The 19269-nt window shown below is 35.8% G+C and overlaps 1 protein-coding gene across 1 annotated transcript in view; it reads left to right on the top strand.

The window, feature by feature from the left end:
* The window catches only part of pcdh15b (protocadherin-related 15b), a 190866-nt gene that overhangs the window by 159543 nt on the left and 12054 nt on the right, over positions 1-19269 (top strand). The window contains exons 23-33 of the mRNA XM_088915772.1: positions 1352-1461; positions 2536-2676; positions 4682-4809; positions 7180-7395; positions 8191-8279; positions 9697-9873; positions 11816-12034; positions 13029-13037; positions 13834-13944; positions 16587-17466; positions 17617-17798. Coding sequence (XP_088771898.1) covers positions 1352-1461; positions 2536-2676; positions 4682-4809; positions 7180-7395; positions 8191-8279; positions 9697-9873; positions 11816-12034; positions 13029-13037; positions 13834-13944; positions 16587-17466; positions 17617-17798 — 2262 coding nt within the window. The remainder of the gene's footprint in view (positions 1-1351; positions 1462-2535; positions 2677-4681; positions 4810-7179; positions 7396-8190; positions 8280-9696; positions 9874-11815; positions 12035-13028; positions 13038-13833; positions 13945-16586; positions 17467-17616; positions 17799-19269) is intronic.

Below are 19269 nucleotides of genomic sequence, written 5' to 3'. Positions count from 1 at the left end.
TCCAGGTATAATCTTTAGGCACCATTTTTAAGGGTCTGGATGTAGACAGTAAATTAAAGCTCTAATTACATGTGATGTGTTTAAAGGTGTATATATGGTGTATAAAAATAATGTACCGTCATGTACTGTACAATTTAAATTTAAAGAGTAAAATACAGCACAGACTTTTTTCTGTTTACTAACTACAAGACAACTATAAAATGAAACAACATTCCTGTGTCTCATTTTCCTCATTTCCTTTCAAAATCTGTTTCTTTTTCCCATTCTGGGGCTCAGTTTTAAATGTCTCCCTGTGTATCAGTCAGGTACATTGACACTGACACTGGTACCACCGATGCATATCTACTCCAAGTGGTCACACTGGTATCCTAGCACTAATAAAATGATCTGTCACTCATCACAGGCCAGAAAAAATAATCTGATTACTGGAAAGAAATGTGCAGGAAGGAGAACATCTCCTCCTTGAGTTCGTTTCTTTTGCACTGTGCAGTTTCATGTGGTAATATTATTTGATTTACCAGTAGAATGTAAAAAGGCACTTGCTTTTTTTAGCCATTCTTTCTTGTTGGAAAAGGCACCAACTGTGCCTCAGTAGAAACCATGACGACATATTTCAATATTTCTCTGTGGGGTTCCATTCATAGTTTTTTCTAGAGTCTTATGTTTACACTTTACTTTATTACCATAAAACACTTGCAATCCCGTACTTTTACCTGAATTGTTGATCACCTAAAGGAGTATTATTATACATTTACCATGTTTTGCATCAGAAATCTATTTCTTCAAGGCAGTTGAAGACCTGGAAGATGCTATAAACAGTCTCTAATTATGTTCAGAAATGCCATGACTGCTGTCAACAAAATCACTTAAGGGGAGTAAAACATTTCAAATTTTGCTGTACTCAGAAGTTTGTAAAAATATCTTTACATCTAGAGTACCTAAAGTGTTAAGTTTGTCATGTATGCAGTATTCAAATCCAAGCTGCACATTATACTGTTAAATCTGAAAATCAATGTATCAATGGAGCCTTACTCAAATAAAGATAATGAGAACCCTTTTGTCTGCCTTCATGTTGTTGCTTTTGGTTTTACTTACAGTGCTTTAGTATATATACTGCTGCTGATTAAATCGAATTTCCCTCACCTATTGAGAAATGAACATTAGCAGGATTATTGTGCAGTATAACAGCACAGAACTAAGTCTTCCTAAAGGGCATCAAAGTTCCTTGTCTCTTAAGTGTGTTCTTGAGAGTCTACATAGCAACAGCTCTTGTCAGAATGCCAGAGTGCATATCTTTGCATACAAATGTTCTATTAATGGAATTTTTGTCTTTTTTTAAACATGTACACAGGCCACCCCCTGTGAGTGAAAACGCTCCCATTGGAACAGTGGTTGGTGTGATACTGGCAGCTGCTATAAACCAAACCATTGTCTACTCCATCGTCGCAGGGAATGAAGGCGGTAAGTGAATAAAACATGCTTAATCAATAAGCTATGTTACAATTATACATTACAGTGAGGACTCATTTGTAATTTAATCTTGCTGAACACCAAACCGATTTGTTAATTACTCAAAAAGACTGATATAAATTAACGTCTTTCTTCTCAAATTCTATTAAGAAGCTGTGGCATTTTCAAAAGTACTTTTTACATAATTTCCAGAGCTTTTTTTGCCCTGCGTCTCTTCACACTAGACGGAGCTTGCTTCAATGATTATGTTAAAGCATTAATAGATAACAAGGCGATATAATCTAATTTAATGCAATGGTCACACACACTGCACACAGAGTGTCTCTCAAGGTATCTAATCAAGATGCGAAAATGAGATTGCTGCTTTCTCAAAACAAATATGTGCTAAAAGAAGGTTGGATCACATGTGAATAAAAATAGGATCACAATATGAATGAAAATGTTCCTGAATTAATCCTGGCTTGGAAAACATGAAGAATTAAATGTGCATTCAAAGTTTATTGTTGATATGAAAAACATTCACAATTAGTGTTGTGCATTTTTTGTCTGCAAACTAAGCCACCATGTGATCCTAAACCACCCACATACTGTATAAACTCACTCAGTGCTCACAGAAGTGGAAATATGAAGGACTTTTGGCTTAAAACTAGTGTACCTCAAAACATCACAGTGATGCATATACTAAAGTACACTTCTGCGAATACAAAGCATGGAAATGCATTCTTTCAGTTTCTGTGCATTTTAAAAGCCTGTCACTATTTGTGTTCACACACAACTGCATATAGTATGTTTTCTGCAAATTGAAGAATAACAATTGTCATTTTCTCCAAACAGGCACATCTTTAAAGAGTATTGTATTTGTTACGCAAAGGAACAAGTAATAGGTTTATTCCATGCTGAAATAATGGCTCACACGTGAAGAAGCCTTTACAGCCGAAACGTTGTGTTTTCTCTCTTCTGTCTTCAGAATAAACCTATTACTTGTTCCTTTGCAGACTACGCATGCTGATGCAGCTCCCCACCTGAACTACTTGTATTTGTTATGATGCCATGTGTTTTTCTCAGGTGAATTTACCATTAATAACAGCACAGGAGTCATCTCCCTCAGGAAGCTTTTAGACTACGAAACCAACACCAGCTACATCCTACGTGTGCAGGCTGACTCTATGCAAGTAGTGAGGTCCAATCTGCGTGTTCCCTCAAAAAGTAAGCTTTCAGTCATAAGTGTTGAAAAGCATTCTGCAAGATATTGGTTGTATGGAATATTGTTAAAGCCAAACAATGAGCAAATGAAGAACACAACACTTCAAAACTGTGATCTCTGTTTTTCATGTCTTGTTCATCTAACGGATATGGAACTCATACCAATACATAATTTTCCATCTCCTGTTTTTTTAAAAACGCAAAAATGCTCATTCATTGAATTTATTTTCTTATTATGGAGAAATTAATTAGAAGGCTCATGCTGTTTTTAAATATTAAAAGATTTAAAACATCAGGCACTAACAGGCATGATTTAGCAGATTAAGACTGTCATGGCCTTATTAGCCAAATTCAGTTTATTTGTTCTTAATTAAGCAGAAGTAATGGTTACAATCAATTTAACTTGAAAGTTATTTTTAAATATGTCTTCTTAATGCACATTTTAACCAATCATTATTCTATAAATAAAAGCATAAGATTAACTACAGTTGCCTTACTGCCTTTCTACCCCGCAATTAAAGCAGTTTGGTTTATGACTTTTATATGAATATGTGAACATAAGAAAGGTTACAAGAGGAGGTCATTCAGCCCATCTAGTCAGTTTGGTATTTAGTAGCTAATTGATCCAAGGATCTTAATGAAAGAAGGCAGGCTGTTGTCTTCACCAATATAGCTGGGTAGCTTGCTCCGTACTCCCACAGTCCTTTGTGTAAAGATGTGCCTCCTGTTCTCAGTTTTAAATGCACTTCCACATACTGTAGTTTCTGCTTGTGTCTTCTGGTTCGTGTTTCATTGTTGATTCTGAAGAAGTCAATTGTGTTGACTTTGTCTTTGAGGAATTTAAATACTTTTATTAGATGCTCTTAAAGGCTTCTCTGTTCTAAAATATAAATGTTCAGTTCTTTCAGCCTTTTATATGCATCCTATTGTTTGTACTTTGATTGTTCAAATATTTAAAATCAGATGAATGTATACACATCAGTACTGGCAGGAGTCTGCAATGTGAGTATTGTTTTTATGATAACAGAACAGGTACTGTATATTTCATGTTTAGGTAATCTTACAGCTCATATTTCCAAAACAAACATCTTTCAGCTGTTCTTTGGTTTGCAACAAAAAAAGTTTTGTAAAAAAAGTAATCTGACTATAAAACCTGATCAAATCAAACCATGTTCTAGAACATATGACTGCTATTACCAGTGGGAAGAATCTTATTCTTCTATGTTGATGGACACTTAATTTGTTCCAAAGGAGGTGGCTGCATGAAAACTTTTTGTTAAAGAACCACTCTATTATTGCAGCGCCATGCTGGGCCAGAGTGTCCCTGCACTGATTAGAGTACACTTTGTTGAACAGATTATCTTTATGGGGGTCTGAAACAAACTGCCTGAGTATGCTGTTAGAGCTGATTTCCTTTCAAGATCTTTCAAGAAATGGCTGGAAGAGATCTTTGGGTCAATAAGACAGTTGCAATCAAATGAGCCCAATCAGCCAACTAGCCTCCTCACATCTGTAACCTTTTTTATGTTCTTAATTTTCTTTCTAATTGAAGTTTGCATATCAAAATGTCGAGGTTTCTACTTCATTATCTGGTAGTTTATTTAAAGTACACCATTTTACATCCCATTAGGATGACAGCAGGAAGAACAAAAATGTGTGGAGATATTTTGTAACGCCCTACATTGTATCTTTAGCAAAGCATTTGGTTATGTGATAAATAGGTTTGTGTATTTGGCGTTCCCATTACGCATTCACTGGCTTAGTTCTGATGACTCTGCCTTTTACATTACAGGAGGTCATGAAAGTGTCCATACTGTATGTATGAATGTGAATCAGCATATCAATACATGCATGAAACATAAATTGCCATTCAGTGTTGGTAACGGAAATAAAAGTGACAATTATAGAAATTGTCAATAAGTGGTCAAAACGAAAACATAATTTATGTTATATTTCAAATATGTATACACACATTTTTATCATCAGTGTTATATCACTATTTTACCAGGCAACACGGCAAAAGTGTTTATTGAGGTCCAAGATGAAAATGATCACCCTCCAGTTTTTACGAAGAAACTCTACCTTGGCGGAGTGGCAGAAGATGCAAGGACATTTACCTCTGTATTGAAAGTCCAAGTAAGAGGATAATTGGTCTTGTCTTTCATTAATAACAGGACAAAACAAGCCATCCCATATAGTCTTTCTCCAGATTCATAAATATAATTGCTTGATTGATGAGTATTTAATGAGGAATAACGACACCCATGAATCTGCTGCATTTTAAAATGTTTGTTGCGTATTAAGGTATAGTGAGATTTGACTCTGGCAGGCTGGGAACTCCGATGCAAAATGAAGATTACCCAAGGGGCAGCTGCAAATATGAAGGTGGAGGAGGGATGCCTGGGACAAAAGGCAAAAAAGGAGATATTTACATATGATTTGTTTCAATAGCTACGAGAAATGACATTGGGAATGATTATGATTTAGAACAGCTTGGGCAAAAGCCTTGGTTGTTGTTGTCCCTCCCAATCTTCATTTAAGAATTTCCATGTTTCACCACTGTCTGAAAACGCTAATAGTCACTTTAGCCAGAGTACGTTTCATCGTGGTGTTAAACACTGTAGATGTCAATTATTATGAAGGCTGTGGTCCCAGAGGTATCAATAATAAAGTAGTTTTTGGTATTTTTCCTTGCAAATAGTTACTGTAGTTATTATAAATGTTACATGGTGATAGTCATGATCCTAGGCAACAGCTTCAGTCTTTAAAGTTTAAGATTACTTGTTAAAAATGAATGTTGAATTGGTTAAAATGAAGCTTTGGATTGAGATGCCTGTAGAGAAAGTGTTATATCAGCTCTGCCACACAACAGCAGACACTGGAAGTTAAACAAAAATGGAAATGCACACAATTTCCCAATAAACAATTTCCCTGTCTTCTTACAACACTATTCAAACGATATACAATTATTTTCTGACTAGCAGCATTTTGTCTTATTTGTCAAGGCGTGCAGATGCTCAAGGGGTGGCATATAACAGCTGGATTCCACTCTTTCCTATTGTTAACTTATAAGCTTTTGAATTTTGTTCACAGTAAGTGTTTAGCGCAGTTTATCACGTATTTTCAATGTCTAATACTTGCCGAATTAATGAAAATACATTACAGATCTTTATATGGATTCACAAAAAGCAGCTCAGCAGCTCCCAGATTAAGCTAATCTACTTTAAATCCTTCAACAAAGTAGTTTCAGAAAAAGATTACATTGAAACAGTATAGTACTGTATCAAAAAGGGAAGACAAATTGTAATACTATGGCTTTGAATACTGCAGAAACATTGATTTATTATGATTTATTGATGACATTATATGGTATACAGTACTGAACGTATATCAATGGTGGGATGCATGCTTGTCACCTGTGCCGTAAATTGATTTTTCTTTTGAAGAATTTATTTTTATTTGTACATTGTTTTTCTTCAAGAAAAGGGGGTATAAAATTAGTCTTTCTAGCTATATAAGAATACTCAGGATATGTACTGTATGTCTTTTTTAGAAATTAACTTAATCCAATTCATGAGACCATGCATTTTCCTTCTGTATAATGGCTAAAACCTAGTGAAGAAAAACCCTGAATGAGTTAGTTTCCTTCTGTTATGTGCTATCTTATATTTTTGAAAACCCAATATTTCCGTCATGTTGGTGCTCACTCTTTATTAAGTCCGCACTCTTTATGAATATTTACTGTAAAGTTATCATGCAGATATTTCCTTACCTGGTTTTCAACGTCCAAAGCAACAAAGTCATTTTTGTTTTATCCAAAAATATTGTTTACCTAGCCAATAAAATTTACTGTAGTTAAACATGCTAACTGCATAGTATTTTGTTGTGTGTTAAAGGTTTTATTCTTTTATCTGATGTGTAATGTAATGCAAAACCATGTATTATATTCACAAGTTGACATCTGATGACAGCTTTAGATTTATATGATTTCTTTCCTAGTTTTCTCAGATCCAAACAGTTTTCCTCTGAACATAATTATTATCCATTGGCTGAAACTAAAATGAATTTATGTGAATAATCTAAGTTTGAACACTTGCAAGTGTCTACAGTATATTAAAATTAGGCTGGGGTTGCCTTTTCTCATTTGAATTGTGAAGTCTGAAGCCTAGCAAGCATTAGGAACATCGTCACAAAAAAAATACCTCCTTTGTGTTTGTGACAGAGGTTGTACGGTGCACGCTGCTATCTTTTTGCCTTTTAGCGTGCACTGTTTCAGGCCTAAAAAGTGTTATAAATCAATGTCACTGCGGAGTAGAGCTTTGGATGTTCAAGCTGGCTAAGAAATAGGAAGTACCAGACTTTCCACTAAGCTTTAGTAGCTCAAAGACTCCCTCTGCTGAAAAAGTTGCAAAAATGTAAATGTAAGAAAAATGGGTTTCAGCTGTGCTGGTAAATACCTTTTCTTTCTTTAAAAAACATGTTCAACTTGTTTTTTCTGTTTCACAGGCCACGGACAAGGACACTGGGAATTACAGTGCAATGCAGTACAGGTTGATTATACCGCCATCAAATGATGGCAAGGATGGCTTTGTGATTGAGGCATACACAGGCGTCATTAAAACAGCAATCATGTACAGAAACATGCGGAGGTCCTATTTTAAATTTGAAGTCATTGCCACAGACAACTATGGAGCAGGTTTAAGCAGCAGTGCACAAGTAGTTGTAAGTATCCCTCTCAGAAAAATCTTTGAGCTTTCTGTTAACCAAAAATATTTATATTTTTTTGGCTGTGCTGAGAGCAAACATACTGTAGAACTCAGCTGCCATTTACAACACAAGATGATGCCGTGTTTGCTGCCAATTGGCATAGCTGTTTTAATATTACCTGCTGTTTCATTTTCAAATGTTTCAGCTTAGCTTCCAAGCCAGCTCAGGTCTCAAGCCATTTGACTCTTATCACAGAAACAAGACAACATTTAGCACCCTTCAATTCAGGCTCAAGCATGAAAAGAAAGGACAGGGATCATGGAGAGTGAATTCATTCCCTCTCCTACTATTTTCTGGTTGTATCATATACCATCGTAACATGTACTACAGAACCCCCTAATGTAATTTATTATCAGTAAATATATGTGTGCATAAATCCAGTTGCTTCCTATAATGTATTTGTACTCCCTATGATATACAATGTACAGACTATTTACTCTGCTAATTCAATTGTGGGAAATGAGCATAAATACCTGGGCTGAGCCTCATTGTGTTAACATAATCAGTTTCTCGGTGTGACTGTGTGAAACCACACAACAGTTTGCAGTTTGTTAATTTCCGATGAACATTTAATTTCATGGATGCTGTATATGGGACCAGGCAGCCGTGTAGAGTAGGATTTCCATATTTAGTGTACTATTGAATTTGGAATACATTAAATAAGCACATGGTTTTCAGATAAGACAATGACTGTTGTTTGGTACCAGGGGGATGAGTAGAATCAATTGAGTTTTTCTCTTTTATTTCTAGATATCTGTGGTCAATCAACTGGATATGCAAGTTGTGGTTTCAAATGTTCCTCCTACTGTCGTGGAACAGAACAAAGATCAGCTCATTGGGTAATGAATCACTTTTATCTTTAAACATTCAAATAGAAACCTAATTATACCAGATTTCCAAAGGCATGTACAAAATTTGAATGCCAAGCACTCTTTTGATATGTAGTAAATAATTGCAGAAGAAACACTTTGATTTTTGACGTTTGTACATTAAACGTACTTAAACACCCTTAATCTACATGCTCTATCGGGCCAAACAGATGTTCCACTTGCTTGTGTTCAGATTTATTTTTATTATCCTCACCTTTCAAAGATCAAATAGTGACTTGTGCTGTTTGATTACTATAAAGACAAATGTAGAAAGAACGTTCTGCATATTTATGTTTTTAATATTTTAATCAGCCTCCTATGAAAAAATCTCATATAAAAGATATTTTATTTCAAGGCTTTTTATCATTAAATTAGGCAGTAAAATTGATAAATTGCTTTCAGATCGGTTCCAGTGATCCAGTGAAGGAGGCATGTGCTGCATAACTTTTACTAATTATTTTTTCCCATTGTCAATTCTACACATATATGTCTGTCATATGGCCTTAGGGCATATTTGAGATTGCCACCGTGAGATTGCATGCTCCTGTTCATCATAATGACTCCTTTTTACTGACAATGCTGATGTTCGGTGTCAGAGTTAACATGAGGGAAGTAGTTCCCTCTAACTTTGAGCCAAACACGGCTTCTAAGATTAACTGCTAGAGCTGTGGTCTCAGCTGTGAAGAGGCTGTTTATCTGAGTTTTCCCTTCCCAAGGGTAAGACCATCAATCTCAGTTCAATATTGTTTTTTCAGCATAGCAAAGAAAAATTCCAGTTCAGGCCAGGTAATTTGTGTAGAGTGTCCGCCTTTTCTGATACAAAGACTCGAAGTGTAGTAGATGCTTGCTGATAGGCAAGAACATTTACAGTACCCTTGAAGTTATTTCATTGTAGACTCTTATTTTAAGATTTATTATTCTAACACTCTTACATAACCTTTAATTTATTTTTCCACACAAAACAGTAGTGTGTTATTTCAGGTGGGTAGCTGCGTCAGCATGCGTAGGCTGCAAAGGAACAAGTAATAGGTTTATTCCATGCTGAAAAAAAGAAGAGAGAAAAAACACAACGTTTCGGCCGTGGAGCCTTCTTCAGGTTATGTTTTCCATATTGAAGAGTAAAAAAGGATACTCCACAAAGTAGTTGCTGATGTATCCAAAATTTTGGAAACTACCACTAACTTATCTTTCATTTGGTAAATATTGACAATGCTAGAGTATGTCTCAAACTTTTTTCTTGGATTTATCAAAGCACCTGTTTTGGAAATTATAATACTGCAATGTAGCAATGATTATCGGATCTGAATGTATTTATGTACAATAAGTGCTATCTTCCCAATCTGCTTTAAAAGTTATTTTTCCTTCCAAACATTAATTCAAAACACAGGATTTTGGAACGATATGTCCAGGATCAGATTCCAGGGGCAAAAGTGGTTGTGGAGTCTATTGGACCACGAAGATTCGGGGATGGATTTGAGCAGGAGGATTACTCCAAATCAGACCTCATGGTGTATGCTATTGACCCATTAACTAACAGGGCCATTTCACGACAAGAACTTTTCAAGTAAGCACATTCTGAGCATTGTCTGGGGTTAAGAGTTATGATTTCTACTGACAGATGTTTTAGTTAACTTATTTTTGTTTTGGCTACTGTTTTCCCTTAAGTATAATTTATGAGGTAAGTGTGCAATCAAAAAATATTTACATTGAAACAGACCTCAATAGAATGTGTAGTTAATGTTTCCAAATTAGTGCATTTCTTCTTTTAGTTCATGAACAGTTGGCCACTATGTAAATCCAAACATATTAGTTACCAATGTAACAATGAATGTTAAACAGCCTTGTTGTATTCTGTCCTTTCTGGTTTACTGGTCCTTTTCTTAATCAAAAAAGGAGGCAGGGCTTCTTTGACACATTTTGGATCCTGCGTTTGGTCTTATCTGCTTCGACAACAGTGCACATTGCTGCTTTGTCTGCAAACATTTTATTTCCATCCATCTACAATATATCTGACTCTTCCCTCAGAGTTTATCCTTGTGCCACCACCTGGCAGCTGCTCTAGATCTGCCATTCAGAAAAGAATAACGGCTAGGATGTGTCACACTGCCCCTGGTGTGGCACTCAGAAGACTAGTGAAACCCCCACCTGTCCCTCTTCACCTTGTGTCACAAACTTTTGCATCTCCAAGGAGGAACAAATACGTCATGACTGACTACTTTTTTCCAGGGACAAGTAATTCAATCAATATAGTTAGATACTGGCTAAAATAAAATCCAGTTGCAACAGTATAGGACACAAAATCCCTCTTGTCTTCTGAGTTTGAGGAAATGCTTTGTGAGCACATTGCTAATCTCCCTGTATTAAAGGACTGTCCTTGGCCTCCAGCGTAGTGTAGTCTATGATGAGGTGTATGTTATAATGAAGGCAATTTCATGAGATTTTACTTGAGAGCATAGTATGGAAGTTTTATCTCAAAGACAGCATTCCAAGAAGAAAGGACACTGATGAAAATGAACTGCTAGGTCTCTTCTGTAATAATAGCTTTTCTGATACATTATTAGAAAACGTTTCTCCGGTGGTTTTAAATGAAAAGCTTACTTTATATCTTGCATGTTTCACTTTAGATTTTGTAATTACTGTACACTTATAGTACATTCACAGAGTCAGGAAATTTGGGTGGAGTGCTACACTGTTGTGTCACCTTCAAAATCCTATTTTTGAGAACTCTTCAGAAAGGGACAACATGAAAGTCACATCGGTAAAGCAGTGGCGGTATTCTTCATATTGCCAAATATCATCAAAACAATACAGCAACCCAATAAACTGTGTTTAGCATGGAACAGCAGTATCTTCAATTGATATTAAATAATGAAAAATAAAACTTCAACCATTTTTCTTAAGCAAACATGATCATGTCTAAATCTATGAATCCAAAATGCTGTTCTGTTGATGACAATACTGTTTTTTTTACATGTGAGGTTTTCTTTTCAAACTCACTGAGTTTGTTATTCGTTTCTATGTCATTGGGAGAATATTAAAGTAGGCAAAAGAATGGCCTCTTATTGCCTGTCAACTTGACTAAATCAGATGGTAATCTCTCCTTCTGGTAAAAATGTACAATGTACAAATATACTTTCTACCCACATAATTATTTTAACTGGAAGTGCAAAATCACATTTTCTCAATGTTTACCAAATAGCTTAAGATGAAACTTTCTTGTTGGCAATATTTAGGAGCAATAGTATCACTATTATTTATTTCTTTGATATAGAGTATCTGCTAAAAGATATAACAAATATTTATAAAACATGAGTGCCTATGTAAATTTATGTGCCTATCGTGTACTGAAAGTGTCACTCTTTTGATGATAAATGTGTGAACATTATTGATCAAAAACCTAAAAGCCTGCAAGTAAAATGTGCTATTCGTGTAGCAACAGTTTTGCAACTCATATTGTATTTGGGAAAGACAGGATTTGCTTATACTGGTGTCTTTTTCGTCTTAAGGTTTCTGGATGGAAAGCTACTGGATATTAACAAAGAGTTCCAGCCTTACCTTGGTCAGGGAGGGCGTATTCTGGAAATACGAACGCCTGACATAGTAGCAAGTGTGAAGAAGGCAGCACAAGCAGTGGGTTACACAGAAGGGGCTTTGTTAGCCTTGGCTATTATCATAATTCTGTGTTGTATCCCTGCTATTTTAATAGTCATGGTGACCTACAGACAGTGAGTATATTCATTCATATACATTTTACAAGAAACACCTGAATTTTTGTACTTTTGAAAATACACAAAAAAAGCACTAGTCTTTCTCCATAAATAGTAAGAAAGGCAGTTTAGAGAAAAGATGTCATCTTCAGTAAATTAATGAATGCCTTGCTTTAACAAGTACGAATGTTGTGAATGCTGTAGCTGAAAAAGACGCTACAGCATTTTGATTTTAATAAACAGGAACAGAAAGGAAATCAGCATATGGCAAAATTAGATGTTTGTTTGCTGAGAATGCTCATAAAGATGCCAGTGACTGTTAAACAGAGTGCTGTTTTTGAAGGATAACAGACTTTAAATTGAGGAACGTGAATCCTCTGAAGGAATTTGTCTGGATGACTAGGTTTTGCTGTTCCGGCTTTATTTAAGCACTGCTGTTTGAATTAATGTGTAAATGGCAGATGGGTCACAATTGTTGTACTAATCTGAGCATGTACACTATTGGAGGTGTAGCCAACTAGCTCTGTAGAGCCTGGGAAATGAAACAAAGGGCATTTTGGGTGATCCACTCACAGTATAGTGGGATTTTAATCTGCAACATTCTGTCTATTGTACTGCCATGTTCAGAGGATATTGTTTTAATTACAATATACTATTTGTTCTTAATAGTATTAAAGAGAAAAAGCTTGAAAACAAGGGGCTAAATCCTAGAATGTTAAATTAAAGCCCATGGGTGTCTCTCAAGAAATTGTATTTATGTTGGAATACTACACCTTGTGGATTGAGCAGTTAGCACCACCTGTTATGTAGTGGAATTTCCGCTAACCAGTGTAAAATGGAATTTTATTTTTAAAGAAGAAAACTATAAAATGCATGAAAATGAAAAACTACATTTTCATAATATGAATTATGCCATCTGTAAGCCATCTAGTAAAATATATATACTGTAGATTTCTGAATAACTACTAACATTTGCTTCCCTCTTTTCTGTTTCTGCCTTGCCTATTATCAGGTTTAAAGAGTAAGTATTATTATACATTATTGGAATGCAGTATTTTATTGCATTAAAGAAGTTCAAATAGGTACAGTAGCTGTGTCAGCATGCCTAAGCTGCTAAGGAAAAGATAAAAGTCTCTTCCATGCTGAAAGGAAAAGAAAAGAGACAATGTTTCAGTTGTGGAGCCGCCTTCTTTTCCTTTCAGCATGGAATAAACCTTTACTTATTCTATAGCATTTATACAGTGCCTTGCAAAAGTATTCAGACCCTTTTGTAAAATTTCACATTTTTTTCAACTTAAAATTTGATTTAAAACCTGAATGTTAAACTGAAGACTTCTAAGGACAAGATAATTTACAGTTAATGTCAGAAAAAACTGAAGAGAAAGAAAATGAAATATGTTCATTGCATAACTATTCAGACCTGTGAACCCAATATTTGGTGGGCACACCTTTGGCAGAAATTACATTTGCATAACCATAAGTAATTTGGGTAAGTCTATAACCTTACAGATTTGCCCAAATGAGACTGTATATGTTCTGTGATCCTTTGGGTTGAAAACCTTATTTTACCACGTTATTATTAATTAGCTGTTCACATTTTGGGTAAATTCATTGTTTGCATGAAAATAGAAGAAAAAGCCAGGCCTAGAAGTAATAAAAAATGTACCTGTGGGTATGGTATCCTTGAACTGCTTGGTATTATGGGTAATATATATGGTCAATTATTTATTTAGGTTGTCATGTAAGTTTCTTTAAAATATGCTGACATTGCTTTCAATACCTGGGGTTTCATATATCTCTCTTTCCAATTACTAAAGACGACAGGCAGAGTGTGCAAAGACAGCAAGAATCCAGATGGCACTGCCAGCAGGCAAAACTGCAGGGGGTGCCACCAATAATCTATACGAAGAGCTCGGGGACAGCACTATGTAAGTACTTTTTCATAATGTGTATTTCTATAAATCTATGAATATAATCTCAAATCAATTTATGTGTTCAGATTAAAGGTCAAATGGTTCTCAGTGACCTCGATTCCTACAATGGATTTTGCCCTATGGAAAAATAATAAGAGTTTAAAGTTTATCCAAAAGGTAAACAAGACTGCTCTGTGCTTCTCTTCAATGTAATCATTTTTTGCTGGAAAAGGAGTTTGGCTGTGACTTTCTTCACCTTTTTTATTTATCAGTCTTCCATGCTTCAACAGATTTGTGTAGCCTGATATGGTGCAATTAATCCAATTGGATTTCATCTTCAAGTAAAATATAATCTTAAATTTGGTAGGAAATATTATATCTTGGGATTAAAAGGAAAAATAAATGAACAGAAACATGTCAAGCATGACTGTAGAACAGGGAAAGTTAATGTCACTTTGGAATAATTGGAATAAATGCAGCATTTAATTAAAAAAATCTGTAATGAAATAGTTTTAATGTATAGATAAGAAGTAAATACTATCCTATGCACTTAGGATAGTATTGCTAGTAATGACATTTTGTGACTATGGTAAATACTACACATGCAATTATATACAAGAATAATCAAGGGCTATTGTAATATTATTGTAATGGTTTGGCAAAAGCAACAGAGTAAGACCACTGCCTTTTTAGCACTAATAAAGTAAACAGAGAACAGAGATTTACAAAATACAGCAAACTGTAGTTTATTCTGTTCATTTCTCATGATATGTTTCTCCTGTGCAACCATTTTAAGTTTGATCAACTGTGCAGATATTTCATTTCTTTTGAGTATCTGCACTGCAAGGTTTTATTGAGGCTAATTTAAGATAATAAAGCTTCAAAATTCAAATCTAAATATAGACTCAGACAACTGCTTTATTTCTTTTTAGAAGTTATTGATTGATTTTTTTCCAAGTGCATTGAAGGTGTCACAAGTTTGATGTGAAGTGTGCCACAAGCGTTGGATGGATTTGGAAAATAAATTACTCAGACTGAAAACAGAATTTACAGGCCTGTGAAAATCCATCTCACTTTGTTCGACATCTTATTTATACCTGAGAAACCAATGTGAATTCTTTGCACATGTAATATCACAAGGTTAAATACAGATTTTTCAAAATGAATGAAAATTCTCCTAGGTTTGAAAATGTTATCGAGGTGTTGTGTATCTGGAAGTGGCCTAGATTTTCTTGGCCAATGGTCTAGATTTTGTTGTATTTTATCAAGAATGCTCAAAATGTCAGGTGTGTTCCTGATCTAGGAAGGAGCAAACTCTTATATATATACCCTGTAATTTATTTACAGTTTTGGTAATTGATCATTCCTTGTTTTTTAACTTCTTCCATCTACCTTTGTCTATCCTTGGTCATGTCCATTCATAACCAATGTGTGGATTCAGGCATCAGTAAGTAGTTTTTTTATCAGTGACTTGAAAATTGGACCTACGGTATAAGCTAAGTAAATTACATGGCTTCTCAGTAGCATTTAGTACTGCTTAGTACTATCAATGCAGGCTGCTTTATGTTTTATTAGTTTCCTGCTATTGGGTTTCTTTGTAGGCAGCCGATCTTCAATATCTGACATGTATTTGTGCTTTTATTCTTAACCAGTAGCATATAAAGTGTCTTTCCATATAAAACAGTTGTTTTATTGCCAAATTACCTTAGATAAAGAGCTAACCTCAATGAATAAATAATACTGTGTGCAATTCAAATGACACAGCAGTTACTAAGAAAGATTTTCAGTATATCTGAAAAGCTGAATTGATTAGAATTTTAGCATTAATATTCAGTGCAAAACCACTTAAATCTAAAACAAGTAAAATTGTCTTCTTTGCTCCAGATTAAGTATGAATTGGTACCCACCTGAAAACTGCAAGTTACAAACCTGGTACTTAGTGATGGTTTTACTTCTGCAAATGAAAATCAGGCAAAATAATAAAAAAATCGCAAAGAAGCAAATTTAAGAAGTTCTAATTGTTGGTGGGGTCATAGTCTTTAAGAGCATAATAAAGTTTAAAAGAGGAGCTCATTTGGTCCATCTACAGTAGCTGTCTGTGCCTTTTCTATAAATTACATGAAAGTATGGAGATGATTAATTAGTAAAACACTATGACTGTTTTATACATTAGTCACAGGGAAATAGAATAAGTGACATTTTGCTTGCACTCATATTAAAATGTATTTTGTCTTAGATATAGTGAATTCCCTGTGACACAAAGCTATTAGTTGTGTGCAATTTTAAGCGCACACACTCCACTCTCATTACAGCAGAGCTTTTGAAAACTGGTTAGATCAGAAGTTAATAGAGTTAAAAGGTGTACTGCTATGAGAATACAGGGCTTGGAATTTCCATTTTAGGCACCACTGTGGTAAAATTTAAATTCTCATTTTTTTAACATTCCTGTAGTATTTGCTTAGAATTTAGACAAGCTTCTTTATCTAAAGTGCAATTATTGTGTCAAACGGACATTAATTACATGTTGAAAGTGTTAGTTTCAATAGACTGAGATAGCACTATATTTCCAGTGAGAGTGGGGCACAGTAGATTTTTCTTTCACTAAATTCTGTCTCCTATATATTTCCTTACACCTCATTATCTTCTTTTCTTTCAAGTCTTTTTCTTCTCTACCATTTTCAACAAAGCAGGGGAAAAAAGTCTGTTTTAGAAGAAGGAGATCGACAAAGACTTATAAGCACATTCGCTTCACGTGCCATTACAGCACACAAGAAGTCCTCTTCCAATGGAGCATTGAACAACAATCTTCCAAAGTCTGCTAGTAACATTACCTTCTTGTCCGATGAAAACCCTCTCACTACCAAAAACCCTTTGTATGACGAAGACAGTAGGAACAGCCCAGAGGGTCTTGGTTTCTCACAAAAGAGGAAGGCTTTGTTGGGTAGGCCATCTTCCAGAAGACTCGGCTTAAAAGAGTCTCTCCTGAAGCTTCCCTCTGCTGGGTCTCACCATTCATGGACATTGCCATCACGGCTTCACAGGCGGCAGATGTATGATACGCTCAGCAGACAAGTAGTCATGGATCCTGTTCAGTGGGAGATGGAATTGTTCAAAACTGAGCTGAGAGGGAGGAAAGAGAATTGGGGCAGTAGGGCCAGTCCCAGCAGTAAGGACACGGAGACAAAACTGACTGTTAAGGAACAGGCCAGGCAATTTGAGCAGCAGGCCCTGCAGGAAATGAACCAGCAGCAAAGGCGGGATTCCAGGGGATTGCAGTCTCCACTCCCGCCAAAAAGTGGCCAGGCAGAAATAAAAGGAAGCACGCTAGATCTAAATCCTGGACTTTTGCTTCCCTCTCTGGGGAGCCCGTGTAGCTCGCTGCGACCGCTGTCTCCTATCTCACAGACTGCACCATCTATCATCATTACCCACTCTTATGGTTCCCCCCCACCGGCTCATAAGCCCACTCCACCCATCCTCAGGAAGTCCAGCTCCACCTGTTCTGCTTACATGTTGGACACGCCTTGTGAGGTTACAGTAGAGGTCATCCCAGATCCTCCAGATGTTCCTCCACCTCCACCTCCCCCTCCGCCTCTCCCCCTCTCTCTCCCTCTTCCTCTCCCTGTACCCCCACCTCCACCTCCGCTCCCTCCTTCTTCATGCTCCTCTCCCTCTGCCCTCGCAAAGCCAGCTCCTCATTTTGTCCTGCCTCCCATGCCTTCTGTGTCGCCCCTGCGCCCGGTGTCCTTGCGCACTCCTCCTCCCATCCCTCCACCTGCACCCCAAACACCAGTCCCAAAGAAGGAGCTGAAGGGAATTCTCAAAAACATCCAAAATTTAGCAGCGATAGAAAAATCTGTTGCCAACATGTACAGTCAAATAGACAAAAACCACAAAGCACTGAAGAGTACCCCTAAACCGCAAGTGTCTGTTGAAACTGCAAAACTGCAGTCAGAGACTCAAGAGGACCAAAGCAAGCCAAACAGTAGCTTGAACTGTATTGTGGAGGAGCTTGAAAAGCAATTTCCATCTCAGTCTACTGTCTTGTAATTGTCATTTTTCTCTGTTTCCTTTTCCATCGCTGTTTTTTGTTTCACTTTTCATGCATTTTCCACCTGTTGTAAATGTGTTTTCAGAACTGTAAGGTTACTTTGAAAGCTCTTCTGGAGGTCTTATATACAATATACATTTTAAAAACAGTATTTTACAGAGATCTCTGCAGGTGTAATAATTATGTGATGTAATTTTCTTGGCATAGATTATATGTTTTAAGTGCATAAGGCACCATATGTTGAAAAAATATGACATGCATAGGCTTTAGCTGTTTCCTGCAGATTGTTACATAAATATAAAGCAAAAATGGATAGCATTGCATTGAAACAAATTCTAATACAGTGATGCTTAAACATCATACATTATAACTTTATGTACATGTATATATATTTATATGAAATTCCATTACTCATCATCAATAATTAGAAGCAATTGCTTCCCATGACTTCATAATTCTACATGTCCTGCTATGGTCTAAGGTGATGTTATGGTCTTGTTTCACTGTTTCTGAATTTTCTGGGAATAGTTCCTCAACATAAAGCTTTGCTAAACTGGTGTGATGTGTGCTTCTGTTTTTGTTTTATTTCTTTTATTTTCTTTTGTACAAACTTAATGCACAGTGCTGTCACTTTCATTTCATTTTTCCATCTAATGTACAATCTAGTTTCACACACTGTATAAACTGTTGAAAGAAACAACTTTAATGCCTACTCAAGACTACGAATCCTTTAGCAATCCTTCTGAAGTGGTCTTCTAGCCTGTTCTGTGAAATAAGCCATCCAGTACTCAAGTCCTATTTTGTACAGTTTCAGGGATGATATCTATTATTTACACATGAGCTATGTAGAATTTGTAAACAAGCAGTTCACCAAATAACTATTGTTCATATTGAATTGCATGGCACTAAACAAATTACTCTTGACCTACAGTACAAAGAATTCACTACTGCTGAGCATTATGTGTTGTGAAAGAGAGAAAGAAATGTGATTTTATTATGAATTTTGTATTTAAAATAATGTCTATATAAGCACCGACAGAAGACTTGCATCACATTTGTACATACAGTATATGTGTAGGTGTATCAATACAGTATGTACTGTATCTACTATTTTATATTTAAATACGTATTACAAAAGTTTGGTCAACATTAACCTTGATTTTAAATTAAGGTATAATGTTTTGCTTTGTAATGATCAGTACTAAGCCAGCAGGCATATCACCATTCAACTCACAAGTGGCAGCCCCGTGCAGCTAAGCAGGTGTGAGTCTGGTCAGTTCCATGATGGG

This window comes from Atractosteus spatula, chromosome 5 (genome assembly GCF_055471065.1).
Source record: "Atractosteus spatula isolate fAtrSpa1 chromosome 5, fAtrSpa1.hap1, whole genome shotgun sequence".
Lineage (NCBI taxonomy): Eukaryota > Metazoa > Chordata > Actinopteri > Semionotiformes > Lepisosteidae > Atractosteus > Atractosteus spatula.
The sequence above is the reverse complement of the archived record's forward strand: the minus strand, read 5'-3'. Positions and strand labels throughout refer to the sequence as shown.